At 31.2% G+C, this 15216-nt stretch overlaps 2 protein-coding genes across 2 annotated transcripts; one reads left to right on the forward strand and one right to left on the reverse strand.

Moving 5' to 3' along the window:
- The first annotated feature begins 202 nt into the window (after positions 1 to 202).
- On the forward strand, positions 203 to 1173 carry LOC120279409. Its single transcript, XM_039286340.1, has 3 exons — positions 203 to 239; positions 350 to 780; positions 853 to 1173. The coding sequence occupies exons 1-3, from the start codon at positions 203 to 205 to the stop codon at positions 1171 to 1173; spliced, it is 789 nt and encodes a 262-aa protein (XP_039142274.1).
- A 7333-nt stretch (positions 1174 to 8506) lies between these two features.
- Positions 8507 to 14842, reverse strand: LOC120278968 (monooxygenase 2-like). Its single transcript, XM_039285760.1, has 6 exons — positions 14720 to 14842; positions 12783 to 12929; positions 12084 to 12143; positions 11007 to 11172; positions 10607 to 10835; positions 8507 to 9262 (listed from the first exon to the last, which is right to left on the reverse strand). Exons 1-6 carry the CDS (start codon positions 14791 to 14793, stop codon positions 8733 to 8735), a joined length of 1206 nt encoding a protein of 401 aa, XP_039141694.1. The 5' UTR covers positions 14794 to 14842; the 3' UTR covers positions 8507 to 8732.
- Between the last annotated feature and the right edge of the window lie 374 nt (positions 14843 to 15216).

The raw sequence follows: 15216 nt of genomic DNA on the forward strand, positions 1-15216 counted from the left end.
ATTTTAATGTTTTTGATAATAATGTTATGTTAAGTTATAAAAGAAAGAGAAAAAACCAAAACTAACTGAAAAATCAAATAAAATTTTATGTGTTTGCATTTGAAACAATCATTAGGATCATAATGAAAATTTTTTTTCATAACATAGAGCATTGGGAAGGTGCTCTTCACTGGGTCTTTCTGCCTTTCTGTGGAATTTACCAATGTCTCCGATAATTCCCATTGGGTATGCACAACAGTGTACGGACCCAACTATAGACACCTGAAGGAAGTTTTTTGGGAAGAAATAAGATTATGCCAAACTGATTTACCTTGGGTTATTTGTGGCGACTTTAACACTATTTTTTCAGTCAGTGACAAGAATGGGGGTGTCCCCAATCTAGTAGATATCAACTCCGCTCAGAACCTTCTAAATGACCTCAATCTATGTGAACCACCTTTGGTTGGGAGAAAATTCACCTGGACCAACGGTCAAATCGACCCAACTTGGGTTCGCCTTGATCGTTTTCTTGTTAATCCAGCTTGGATCTCTCTTTTTCCTAGAGTTCATCAAACAAGCCTCCCGAGATTAGGATTTGATCATGTTCCTTTAAGGTTGGAAGCTGGTGTTTTTCTTCCTAAGGTCAAGCGCTTCAGATTCGAGCAAGTGTGGTTCTTGGAGAATAATTTGGGGGAACTTATTCAAGAATGGTGGTTGGAGAATGCTCCGGAAGGTTGCGGGGCTTTCATCCTAGCAAAAAAACTCAAGAGACTCAAAGGAAAACTAAGGGAGTGGGCCAAAGTTAGCTTTGGGTGAATAAAATTGAAAAAGCTCGGAATTCTTAATGAACTGGATGGTTTTGATCTCATAAAGGAGACCAGGAGTCTAACTCTTGAGGAGAATCAAAGACAAAATGAGTTGCTTACTTCTCTTAACACCCTGCTCAAACAAGAGGAGATATACTGGCGTCAAAGATCTAGAGTCAAATGGGTCAAAGAAGGAGATGAAAACACTAAATTCTTTCATGCTTTTGCGAATGGAAGGCGCAACAGGAATTACATCCCACGACTTCTAGTTAACAACAATTTGGTGGAAGGATCAAAGGAGTTAGGGCGAACCTTTGCTAATCATTTTCGATCTTATTTTGGATCAAATGAGGGGTTCCGCTTCTTATTCTCTTGGAACACGCTCTAAAGAGGAAAACAGAGGGTAGATCTCACACCCCTAGAATTCCCATTCTCAAGAGAAGAGATTAAGCAAGCCACATTCGATCTAGGAGCAGACAAAGCCCCGGGACCAGATGATTTCCCAATTTCTTTCTTCCAAAAATATTGGTTCATCGTAGAAAGTGACATTCTCAATCTCTGTGCTGGATTTTACGATGGAACGACTAACCTGGAAAGAATCAATTGGGCGAGCATTATGCTAATTCCTAAACTTGATAACCCGGAAAGCCCAAGTGATTTTCGGCCAATTAGTCTTATAAATTCTGTTCTTAAAATCCTCTTCAAAATTTTGGCAAATAGACTAAGCAAGATCATCGACTCCATCATTGATCATTCCCAATCCGCTTTCATCAAAGGAAGATGCATTCTTGACAACATCATGGCGGCGGAAGAGCTCATCTTTAGCCTACAAAAGCGACGCATCAAAGGACATATAGTTAAAGTTGACTTTGCTAAAGCCTTCGACATGGTAAATTGGGAATTTTTAGTGGAACTTATGCATGCTTATGGTTTTGGATCAAAGTGGATTGGATGGGTCAAAGCAATTCTCCTGTCCTCAAAAGCTAACTTTATTGTAAATGGCGAACAGAATGGATATGTTAGATACCTTCGTGGGCTGAGACAGGGAGATCCACTTTCACCCCTTCTCTTTGCCCTAGTTACTGACGTCCTAAGCCTTATGTTCAAACATGCTTTGAACTCAGGGATTTTGTATGGAGTACCTATCGGGAATTGGGGCAAAATGTGCAATTTACAATACGCAGATAACCTGCTAATCGTGACAGCATGCGGTGTTGAGGACTTGAGAATCATTAAACTCATTCTGTTGCTTTTTCAAAGCATGTCTGGGCTAGCGGTCAACTTCCATAAAACATGTTTATTTGAATCCTCAGGTATTCAATTACCTAATAACCATCTAGCAAGGACACTCAACTGTACAAGGGGTACTCTCCCGGTATTTTACCTCGGTGTGCCAATCTCTGGCAAAAGACCTCGTAGGCAAGACTGGGAGATTCTAATTGTAAAAATTCGTTCTAAATTAACTTCTTGGAAATCCAAGCTTTTATCTCTAGGTGGACGACTAACACTCGTCAACTCTGTTCTTTCTGCCGTCCCAACCTATTGGATGTCCATTTTTAGACTTCCCTCTTGGGTTATCAAAGCTATTGATAGGATTAGGAGGGATTTCCTTTGGTCAGGTGCAGAAAATGATAAACCTAAGATGCGTTTAGTCAGTTGGAATCGTATCTGCAGACCCAGAGAACATGGGGGTTGGGGAATTATAAATTTAGATGACTTCAATCTTGCACTCTTAGGGAAATGGTGGTGGAAATTTACCACCGGAGTACCTTGGTGTGGAAGAGAGATAATTCTTTATAATTATTTCCAATATTCCCCGCTTTGGAATCTCCATAATCGCCCCCCACAAAGAAGGTCATTTATCTGGAATGGCCTCTTACAATGTCTTCCTGCCTTTAGAAATTGTATTCCTTCAATTGTACACAATGGGGACTCCACTCTTTTTTGGCTTGATAAATGGGTGGAGAATCGTGCGCCAATGTTACTTTGGCCAGAGCAGTTCATCCTCTCCAATCGCTCCTTTGATACAGTTCAAAATCTGGCTCATTTATTACAATCTCCTTGGTTCGTAGACGGGACTCACTCTACAATTGGGCTCTTAAGTAGCAGTGTCCCAAACACACATGGTCTGAGAGATAGCAAAAAGTGGAGTCTTACGGCAAATGGAAGATACTACGTCAAATCGTTTCTACGGTTTTCTTAGACACGGGCGCAGTGGCGGGGAGCCATGTGTAAGACCACCAATTTGATTTGGAAGAGTCCTTGTCCAAAAAAAATTTGTGTTTAGTTGGCTAGCTTAGGACAATAGTATCCTCACTCAAGATAAGCTGGCAGCACGAGGATGTAACAGACTCCCCACTGCGACATGTGATATGTGTAACGCAGGCATTGAAACTGTTGATCACTTATTCTTTTTCCCCGCCCATTTGCCACGCTTTATCCGGAATTCTCTCATTCCAATTTTTTTCGACTACTGCCACCTCACGATCGGCTCATGCTCTTTGGGGATCTTGGAGGCCCAAACTCTCTTCTCATGTGAGAGATGCGGGGGACCTCATTATCCGTGCTTTAATGTGGAACATTTGGCTAGAAAGAAATGCTCGCATTTTTAGGGATACATACTCTGCATGTAAATCTGTATTATGCAAATGTATTCATATGTTTCTACTTTGGTTGAATGCAGTACCAGATAAAAAAAAGCCAAGATTGGAGGATTTAGCGGTGTCTGCTAAACGCAGCCTGGACTTCCTGAATGACCAGCCAAGATCCGGCGAAGAAGACAAAGCTGAGTAGTCAGTGATTTTTTTACCCTAACCTTTGGGTGGGTTAGGGGTCTTGTTATGTTATTTTGTTTCGACCTTGTTATCTTGTACTTTGTTTTTGCTCCACTTCTAGTGGATGTTGCTTGGACTTATTTTCAGTTAATGCATGTGGTTTATTCACTTTTTCAAACAAAAAAAAAACATTTTTTGGTAAATGCAAGTGAAAATTGAAACTAAATATAGAGAGTAAGTGCTTTTAATCAAATTTTTATAAATAATAAAGAAATTGATATCTGGTTAATTTATTTTTATTTTAATGCATGTAAATTATTTTTTTGTCATTATTTTTCATTTAAAAATGATACTCATGAGTTTGTGTTTCTGAAAATTCTCATTTTTTTTAAATGTTTGACTTATTGGCCACCAATTATTATTATTATTATTATTATTATTATTATTATTATTATTATTATTATTTTTCAATACCCAATCTTCATATGTCACGTATAGTAACTAACATCTTAGGTTTTTTTTTAAAAAATAAATTTTAATATTAATCTAGCAATTTTTAAGCCAAGGTTACATAATAAACATCGTGCTAAGATATTCTATTTTATTTATTTATTTATTGTTATCGAATTTGATTTGTTTATTTTGCAAAATAATTCGATAAAAAAAATTTATATAAGAAACAAATACACACATGCGATCCATGACCAACAATTATTTGGTCTATTATGTAAAAAGTATTTATTTTGTTGAGGAGACAGATTTGAATCTTAACTCGAACACATAGAGAGCACTATTGTTGTAGAGCTTAAGTCATCGCATGTACACGTCCCTAACACGTGATTTGTCCACATTTGTATATATATATTAAAAAAAAAATACATGAGATGGCTATGCTAGTTAGAAAAACTTAAGTTTTCTTATTATAGTCATAATTTAATGGTATCAAAGTTTGGATTAAATAGTACTCCCTCCATTCCAAAATACATGTCGATTTAAGAAAAAAAAATTATTCCAAAATAAATGTCGTTTTACAATATAAAGGCAATATTTATTATTATTATTTTTTTCAATTTTACCCATTTTCAATTTCCTAAGTTATATAAATGAACAGAGTAATATTTATAATCCAAAAAAAAATATATGGTTCCAAGAGAGGGATAATTTATTAATTTGGATGTTTTTTATGTTAACTTTTAAAAAATTTAATGCTATGCTTAATTCTTGTACAACATCCTTAAACGATATGTAATTTGGAATGGAGGGAGTACCAATAATATACATGATATGAAGGTGATGAAAATGAGAAGAACATACTCCCTCCATTTCAAAATACAAGTTGTTTAAGTATGTTGGACAAGATTTAAGAATATCATTAAATTTTCTAAAATTTAACATAAAAATTATCCAAATTACTAAACTATCCCTCTTTTGGGACCATATATATATATTTGGAACTATCAATATTACTCTCTTCATTTATACTCCCTCCTTTCCTTTTTAGTTGCCACATTTAACTAATTCACACCGATTAAGAAAAATTGGTTAAAATTAGTTGATTACCTATATTTTATACAAAAAAATCATTACTTTACAAAATTACCCCTATTTAAAACCCCACTAGTGGAGAATATAATTTAATGCTTAATTGATTTTTTTTATTGGAAATTGTACAAGTATATTAAATTAAAGGCTAAATTTAAAAGAAATTATTTAATGATGCACAAAGTTTATAATGTGACAAGTAAAAAAGAACAGAGAAGAGCTCCGAAAAGTGACAACTAAAAAAGAATGGAGGGTGTATAACTTAGGAAATTGAAGATGGGTAAAATTAGAAAAAAAATAATAAATATTGCCTTGATATTGTAAAAACAACTATTTTAGAATAAATTTTTTCTCTTAAAACGACTTGTATTTCAGAATGGAGGGAGTAATTTTCTTTTGGATATTAGGGCAATTTTAATAGTTATACTAGCATAGAATTTGATGCTTATGTTACATCATCAATCCATTAAACTCTTATTCATTATACTATCTCCCATAATAATTATACCATAATGCATAATATGAAACCAACAATTATTTTATTCATCTTTTTAACTATTTAAATTATATGTTTTTTAAAGTGGAAATTGCTAAAAACACCCTCAAAATTTGCAATATGCACAGATTCTCCCCTTAAATTTGGCTATCCATAAAAACCCCTTCCTTTTGAATACAATGATTTTTTAAACCCCCCAAACATCTAACAGTGATTGATAGAGTTAATTTGGAATTTTTTGGACGAAATTGTCGCTCGCGTGGGAAGTTGTGGCAAGTGTGACAGGGTTTGACTATAATGCCCTTGGGTGCAATGAGCTTCTATTTAAAAATGAGGCTTCTATTTAAAATATGAGGTATGAGGTTCTGTTTAAAAAATGAGTTTCTTGTTTAAAAAATGAGTTTTCTATTTAAAAAAATTAGTTTTTTGTTTAAAAAAATGAGTTTTCTGTTTAAGAAATGAGTTTTTTGTTAAAAAAAAAAAAGAGTTTTCTGTTTAATAAATGAGGTTTCTGTTTAAAAAAATAAGGTCTCTGTTTAAGAAATGAGTTTTCTGTTTAAGAAATGAGGTTTTTGTTTAAAAAAATGAAGTCTCTATTTAAGAAATGAGTTTTTTGGGGTGTATTTATCACCCCCCAAAATCTCTTTATTGCAGTTGGGCTGGGCCAGTGAGACAAAGCATGCGGCTCACAATCACAGTCACGTTGCATGAAAACTGGGATTTCGAACCCTAGAATTTTGATCTCCACCTCGATCTAGATCTCGATCTTGCCAGAGAAAAAGGTGCAACCTTTCGATGCCTTCGCTCGACGACGAGGAGCGTGCGGTCTTCCCCGAGGTCGACGACGAAAAAGATGAAAGAAATGAGGTCGACGACAGGGAAGACGATGAAGATGAAGACGAAGACGAAGACGGCGAGATCGAACCCTCATCGGCGCCGCTTCCTCCCTCAGTTCCCGTCACCGACTTAGGCACCATGGATAGAAACCCCAGAATGATCCCTAACCCTAACCCTAACCCTATTGATATCCATGTTGCGGTCTCCGCAGTCAAGAATGGTTCCGTTCAAGTTCAGCCTGTCTTATCCGACGTCGCCACCGAAGACCTCACCACTCCGACCGTCGAGGAACGTCGCCAACCGGATCGCCAACACCGACAAAGATTTCTCTTTTAAGACCCCACACGAGCAGACCACCTTCGAGATCGCTCGCCAGATCTGGAGCTCAGGACTCAAGCGTTCGCGCGAGATATGCGACAATGAGATACTCAATATCCCTACTCAATGAGGTTTCTGTTTAAAAAAATGAGGTCTCTGTTTAAAAAATAAGCTCTCTGTTTAAGAAATGAGTTCTCTGTTTATATGCTTGTTTGTCTTTGTTTAACTATCGATGTTTTTGTTTAATATATTGCGTTTACGTTTAAAAAAAGTGATTAAATATCGTTGTTTCTATTTAAATATGTACGAGTGGCCAAGATTAATTGGTTTTTATATCCAGGATTAATTTATCACGTAAATATTTGTTTTTCTGTTTAAATATTAATGTTTTTGTTTAAAAAATGAGTTTTATGTTTAAAAAAATGAGGTTTCTGTTTAAGAAATGAGTTTTCTGTTTAAGAAATGAGTTTTTTGTTTAAGAAATGAGGTTTCTGTTTAAGAAATGAACACTCTTTTTAAGAAATGAACTCTCTGTTTAAGAAATGAGTTCTCTGTTTAAAAAATGAGCTCTCTGTTTAAGAAATAAGTACATGCAAAAAGAAATGCAAAAAAGAATGAAAAAAATGTATGCAAAAATGTTTAAGGGCAATGATGGAATTTCATAATGCAGGGGGTAAAAAGGAAGTGAAACAATAAAGGAAGGGCTGTCTGAGGTATGCAAAACTCACAGGGGCTGTTTGGGAAGTTTTGAAATTATCGAGGGGTAAACAGTAATTTTCCCTTTTTTAAAACATATTTATTTACAACATATTGCATATTATAATAAAATAATTAAATAAATATATTAAAAATTGATTTAAAAAATACATATTTACATAATAAAATATATACTAACAATAATATTTTAGTATATATCGGTGCCATTTTAATTATTTGAATATTTTTAAAAATTAAAAATAAAAAGAGCCTCACATTTGAGACCCCAATAGTGTTTATACTATACACCTCTATGGCCCCCAATTTTACTATCAATAGTGTTTCTAACAAGGATTTATGGAGCACTTAGCGCTCATTGAACGATCATCAATCCCTATTAAAGATGCTATTATACGATAAAGAAACTCTTGCATTATACCAAAAGATAAAAAAAAAAAAAGTACATTTATCTCAATTTTACTATTTAAAATACTTTTTAGGGCGATATATTATTCTCCCAAATAAAGTAATAAAATATTTCATTATAAAGTATAGACATTAATGTTTTAGATTTGTGAAAATAAGTTCTAATGGAGTTAATGAAATTGTTGGTGGATTATTATTATTACTAATTATTATTATTATTTTCCTTGATTTGAGATGATTCGGAATATGTATGTATGTATATATATATATATATATATATCGTTGTACAAAAATAAGGTTAAAGCATTTTTGGTTAATGTATTAATGTTCAATTTTTGTCATTCAATTTAAAATATTGAAAATATTTCATATTTTTTTATTTATTTTTGTCTCTCTATTTTAAAAACGTAGCCATTGAATTTAAGTGTAAAGACGAAAACTACACTTTATGAATAATTTATTAATTAAATATTCTTTTTACTAATGTTCAAAATAAAATTCACATCAATATATTGATGGGAAAAATTATATCCTTTTGACATGTATGCTACACATACAATAGCCATTGCAATATGAAAAATACAGAATAAAACTCAACTACACAAGATCAAATTTACACAAAAATAGGACGAAAAAACTACATAGCACAGATATGCTAAGCACACAATAAAAATTAGGGTTTAGTACAAAACACTTCTCTTAAAACCTAAATTAATCGTTTGATAATAATAATACACTCTATTACTGTTGCATTGATCAATGCACTAAAAAGTAAAACTCTAAATGAAACTCAAAAAGTAATACATAAAGATAACAATTAAAGCTTGTCGAGGCAAAAACAAACCCTAACCCTAAAATTTAAAGCTTTCCACAATCATAATATGACCTTTTGACCATAGCCCTACCCAAAATCCCAGCCAAAACTTTCTCCCTCAAAAACCTTATAAATGTATTATCACTTTGTTGAAGTATTCCCAAAACATAAGAAGTAGTGATAAGATCAAAGCCCCTCCACTTCCTTTCTTTAACATACTTCTCCAACCCTAATCTAACCCTAACATGCTCTTCTTTTGCATCTCCATTGTTACCTCCCTTCAAAGCTTCACTCAAACACCTTGCAAGCACAACACCATCTTCCAATGCTGAGCAACCACCTTGCCCTAAATCTGGTGTCATTGGATGAAATGCATCACCTGTCACTGTTACATTGCTTTTGCATATGTTCCCATAAAGAAGCTCTAAAGGCCACCTTAATCTTAGTGGAGAGCACAGCAAGCCATTGATGTCACTCTTCTCTATGACTTTTATGAAGTTTTGGGGCACTTTTGCTTCTTTGAACTTGTTTATCACAAGTTGTTGAATTTCCACACCATCTTCCATCTTCTTGTCTAAAGCACCAATTAAATAAAATCATGAGTTCTCTTTTAATAATGAAGTATGCAATGCTTTTGTTTTTAATCTGAGGTAATAGAAAATTGCTTAATATTTTTATGTTTAGTCTAGGTTTTTTTTTTTCAACAACCCACACAGACCTTTATTTATGACTCAATTATGCATTGGAAGAGAGCTTGCATTAAAGTCAAATATCTTATATTTTGTGATTGTAACGATAGTCAATGTTGTGCTACGTAGTGTGTCAAATGATATTTTTATTTGGATACTTTATTATTATTATTATTATTATTTTGAAATTGTTTTAAGTCTTTTCAATTATATAAGTTATTTGGTTTTGGTTTTGGTTTTGGTTTTGGTTTTAAAGCATTTGGTGTATTTCTATTTTTTATATTAGATGAGATGAAGATATTATTTTTTGAGTTTGCTTTATAATTAACTAGTGCGTATGAATTAAAAATTATGTATTCACAATATAAGCTTTGGAAAAGTCAGGATTATAAAGTTTTTCATGTTAGCCACTCAATATATGAAAAATATTTTTTTAATATAAATACATTTTCTTTGAGCAAATCAAACCTCTAATATATATTTTTCTGCATTAAATAATCAACTTATATAATAATATTAATATTTTGAAAGTAAAAGCTAACATAATATTATATATATGCATAAAATCATACAATTTTAACAAAGTAATATATGTATATATTGCCCGAGTTTGTGATAATCATAAACTCATGTTTACTTAAAATAAGATTAATTATCATTTAAGTTATCTACTTGGAGTTTTGAAAGACTAATCTAATTTAAATCTTAATTGAACCTAATTAATATGGTTTATATATAATTATATATAAAGCACCATGTATACAAATAAGGCGCTTGCTTAGTTATGAAAGTCTAGTGTGTCTAATACAGCGGGGTGGTGTGCTCACTAACTTATCATGGTGTGTGAAGTTTGTCTCATTGAATGCATGCATATTTACATATTCACTTTAATTTAATTAATTCACACCCAATAAAAAAATCAGTTAAAATTAGTTATTATTTTTAAATTCATAAAAAAAGTTAGTTGTTATTTTGAATTCATAAAAAATTCTATTAATTTTCTAAAAATACCCCAAGTTAAAAAATAAAAAACTCATCAAAATGTTATTAATTTTTATTTAAAATTTAATTGTAAAGTTGGAAAAAAAAATATTTAATTCTTCACAGATTTCTAAATAGATATGAAGAAATAAAAAAAAACTTCTAAAATAAGACAAATAACAAGGACCGGAAAGAGTATTTCTAACATGTATATATATATATATATATATATATATAAGAAGATTTACCTTTAAATGATGGAGACCAAGTGAAGAACCAGTATACCATTTTATCGTCACAAGGTAATATGCCGGCTTTGAAACCTTCCCCAAAAAATTGAAAAAAATTGGCATCGAAGCCATGGCCATCAGGAAACTCGGCAAAGCCTCTGATGCCTGACCTTCCTGAAAAAGATGCCTTCTTGAGACCCAACCATTTAGATACTACAGAGTTCACTCCATCACACCCTATCAACACCTGTTAGTTATAAAAATAATTAAAAAAAATAAAAATAAATTGATGAATTGATGAATTGATTACCTCCTTAACTAAAAATTAGCAATAAATGAATTGAACTTTTTTTAAAAAAAAAATGTGCTATCTTTATCATTAAAAGTTTTTTTAAATTATGAGAAGAAATAACATTACCTTTGTTCTCAATGTCGAACCATCTACTAATTGTAAGATCTTCACATTATCGGATTCTTCGATTGATACAACCTTTGATGAGTATCTAATTGTGTCACTTGGAAGCTCTTTTGCAAGAGTTTTTAGTAACAAATCCCTCTGCAAACACCGAATTTCAAGCCCTTCACTGTAAATTTTTTAAGCATATTTTAGTTCATGATTAATAGGATACATTTATATATATATATAATGATTTTTAGAAATTTTCAGGGGTACATATGCATGGATTTATTTGATCATGTAATATGTAAAAATATATTTCATTATATATAGTGTAGAAAGACATATATGTAAAAAGAAAAAAAAGAAAAATTAAATTTGCAAAGGTATACATGATATTTGATTTCTTGCAAATTATCATAAATATGTATATATATATATATATATATATAACCTTCTTTTAATGCTTGAACAAGGACCAAAAATGTTTCATTCTTTTAAAGTTTAAGGATTATACATGAACTTCACTTTTTATTTCAAGGATCAAATTGAATTCTTATGTAGGTATAATTATTTATCTTCCAGATATTTACATATATCATCACTTTTGGTAGATGCTTCATGAAAAATTGAATTGAGACAATATATTTGGCTAAAAAAACTAATAGTAAAAATTAAATATTTTTTTCTTGTGGCATGTATATCCCTAAAATGAAATTATATTGGGTGATGAAGCCCTTTGAAACTGAGATTTTACAATTTACACATATGCATAGGGTTACTACTACATAAAATGTTGCTAGGGCATATAAGAAATTAACCACTTTTATTAGGGTATATGTAATTTTGAGATTTTCTTTTAACTCCCATGCGTAACATCAATGGGTAATAATTGGGGGTTTATACTTTGGTGGAGTAAGTGGGGCCATATCCATGTTGGGACGATTCACACACAATCATTGCTCACACACTCTTAAAAATGTGTCTTAACTAGCAAAACGAGCTCTTGCTACTTATGAAAAATTCTTATGAAGACATAAATATTAATAGATGTCTTGATCATTAACATTTATATTGTTATAATTGATAAACACTTACTTAGCAGTGAATGGAATTTTCGTACCAACTTCACCATTTGACTCAGAATAAACTGTCAATCTGACAAAATAAAAAAATATATCAATTCCATTTGAAAAATTACATGAGACAAGAGCAAGATATATGCATATATATATATATATATATATACACAAAAGAATTAGAGTAATGTTAAATAAAAGAGAACAATTACAGACAAATGTAAAAAATTTCAAACCCAATTATGACAATTATTGTAAAAGAGAAGTTGTATTTCATTTCCTTTTAAATCTAAAGTTTGAATTCCTCTCAACTCAAAAGTATTATATATATATAATCAAGGAACAAAAACTAAGAGCGGCATTCTTAATATCTGCTTTTTCATCCTTCACCCTAAAAAAATAGCAAAATTATACCTTCCACCCTCTTTTCAATAAAATTTCTCTCAGCTCCCTCTAAATTTTTTTCCTTTTTGTTGTAGCATCCTCGAACAATTTTTGATATTTTAAATTAAAATACATTCTTTGTTTCAATTCTTTGTTTATATAAAATCTCTTTTGTAATACAAATTTTTTATTAAAAATAAAAATTCTTCCATATTTTAAATATAGTGCACAATATAACTTTTTCTTATCCACTTAAGGTTTATATTCCGACTAGCTTGTATTATACTAATTTAACATAACGTAGATATATAAAATAAGTGATCATGTACTAAACCCTTCAAGATGGAGATGATGGTGGCGGAGCTCGTCGCCGACGCCAAGGGCATCCAAAGCTCTCCATGCATTGGCCCAAGTTGAGAAGGCAAACCCTGCAGCTCTCAATACATCTGATGATTCCAAAACTACACTCTTCACTCCCTTCCTGCATGCATAATATTGTACCTTTTATGGAGTGATTAATCTACTGCTAAATTTGTATTTAGTCCTTGTTTTATAATTCACAATAAATTAGTAAGAGATTGATGTTTTAAGGGATCAGTAGTAGATTTACATTTGGTCCTCATTGTTTCACAACTTCAAGATATATATACACACTGCCAAATTTGTATTTAGTCCTTTTATAACTCATAAGAAACTAATAACAAATAAAAATTTTTATCAACAACCTTTTGGCCTATTGATATCAGATTTTTTGTATAAGGTGTTTGTATCCTACTGAGAAAATCGGTTCAAACCTTAGCTAGCGTAAGGTGAAAGCACATGTATATTTTGATATTAACTCCAAACTTGTACATATCCCTAACATTGATGTTCACATTCATAAAAAAAAAATATTTCAAATGATCACTAATAAATTTTATCGTACGTCTCGAGTGTAAAAGAAAGAGTGATATTGTTTCCAAAACATTAAAAAAAAAAAAGGAGCAAAATTGTTTGAATTCTTCTAAATTACTCCACTCTGATATTGTAGATATTATAAATCAATATAATTATAACACACGCACACACACAACACACACACAGAATTGAAGGTAACCAGGTAATTAGTATGATAGTAATCTAATAATAAATAAATAAATGTCTTCCAAAAGAGAGATTTGTTTTTTAGGTAATCAAGTAATTAAACTACTGCTAAATTTTAGAGAAAAAAAATTTTTATCGTACTATTAAAGTTTATAAAAAAAATCCTAAAAAAACACTTTTTTTTGACATTAAATAGAGATTTCCGTCAATAACCTTTTGGTTTATTGACATCAGATTTTTTATATAGGGTGTTTGTATCTTGCTGAGAAAATCGGTTCGAATTTCAATTCAAATAGGGTAAGTGCACATATATATTATGATATTAACTCCACACCTGTACACGTGCCTGACATCACTTGTTCACATTCATAAAAAATATTTCAAAGAATCAGTAATAAATTTTATCCTTTTAGTTTCCTTATAAACTTTCCCTCTCCATTATCATGGTTTTGATGTTGAGTTCAAAAGAAAGAGTGAGATAGTTTCCAAAACATAAAAAATAATTTTAAAAAAAAGCAAAATTTTTTGAATTCTTCTAAATTACTACACTAGATATTATAAATCAATATAATTATAGCACACACACATAGAATTGAAGCTAACCATGCAATTAGTATGATACTAATCTAATAAATAAATGTCTTCCAAAAGAGAGACTTTCTTTTTAGGTAATCAAGTAATTAATCTAATGCTAAATTTTATAGTAAAAAATTAATTAGTCTACTACTAAATTTTATTAAAAAAAAATTCTTAAAAATAGTTTTTTTTAGATAATAAGGGCATTAATTAGTCTGCTACTAAAGTACCACTAAATTTATATATATATATATATATAATCACCTAGATCAGAGAACTCTAGTTTAATTGTAATCAAAGTATTCAATCTGCTACTAAATTTTATAAAAGTTTTATTACTCTGCAAGGAAGAGTTCTCTTTTGAAGGTAAAAACAATAATTAGTCTGCTACTACTAGAGTTAATAAAAAACACATCCACCAGTGACGTTTTATATCGTTATTTTTTACACAGTACTAATTACTGTTAAATAAAGCCAAATATTAATCATACACAATAAACAACAGTAATTTTATATAATTCTCTGTACAAATAATATCTTGTAACTTGTAAATTAATGATGATTTAACAGCTATCATCAAACATTATTAAAAAACAGTTAGTGAGAGAGAACCTGTGAAGGCCTAGTGCAGTGGCAAGGCCAGCAAGTCCAGCACCAACAATGACTATATCTTCAATGGCTTCCATTAATTGAACAAGAGAGAACAAAAGAAGAAGAAGAAGCTTGCTTGGTTCCACTCAGGGATTCAATAATTAAGAACAATGCTCTCTCATGTGGGTATATATATATATATATATATTGTTCATAAATTCACTTGTTTAGTTTAATATACATACATAATATATATATAAAAAAAAAGACAAAGGAAAGAAGGAAAGGAGAAGAAGAGTGAGTTCATTGATGATGATAAAATGCATGAATGATTGGAGCTAGTTATGGCTGCTTGTTGCTGTTCAACATTGGCTAATCAATGATGTAACAACCCATTAAATTATAAAACAAAAGAACAACCATTTATAAACATTGTTGGTGCAGTGTTTGTCACTTCATCACAGATCTATCTCTTTTTTTATTATTTAGGGGGAAAAAAAAATGAACCCACCAAGAAT

The sequence above is a fragment of the Dioscorea cayenensis genome, chromosome 2, assembly GCF_009730915.1.
Source record: "Dioscorea cayenensis subsp. rotundata cultivar TDr96_F1 chromosome 2, TDr96_F1_v2_PseudoChromosome.rev07_lg8_w22 25.fasta, whole genome shotgun sequence".
Lineage (NCBI taxonomy): Eukaryota > Viridiplantae > Streptophyta > Magnoliopsida > Dioscoreales > Dioscoreaceae > Dioscorea > Dioscorea cayenensis.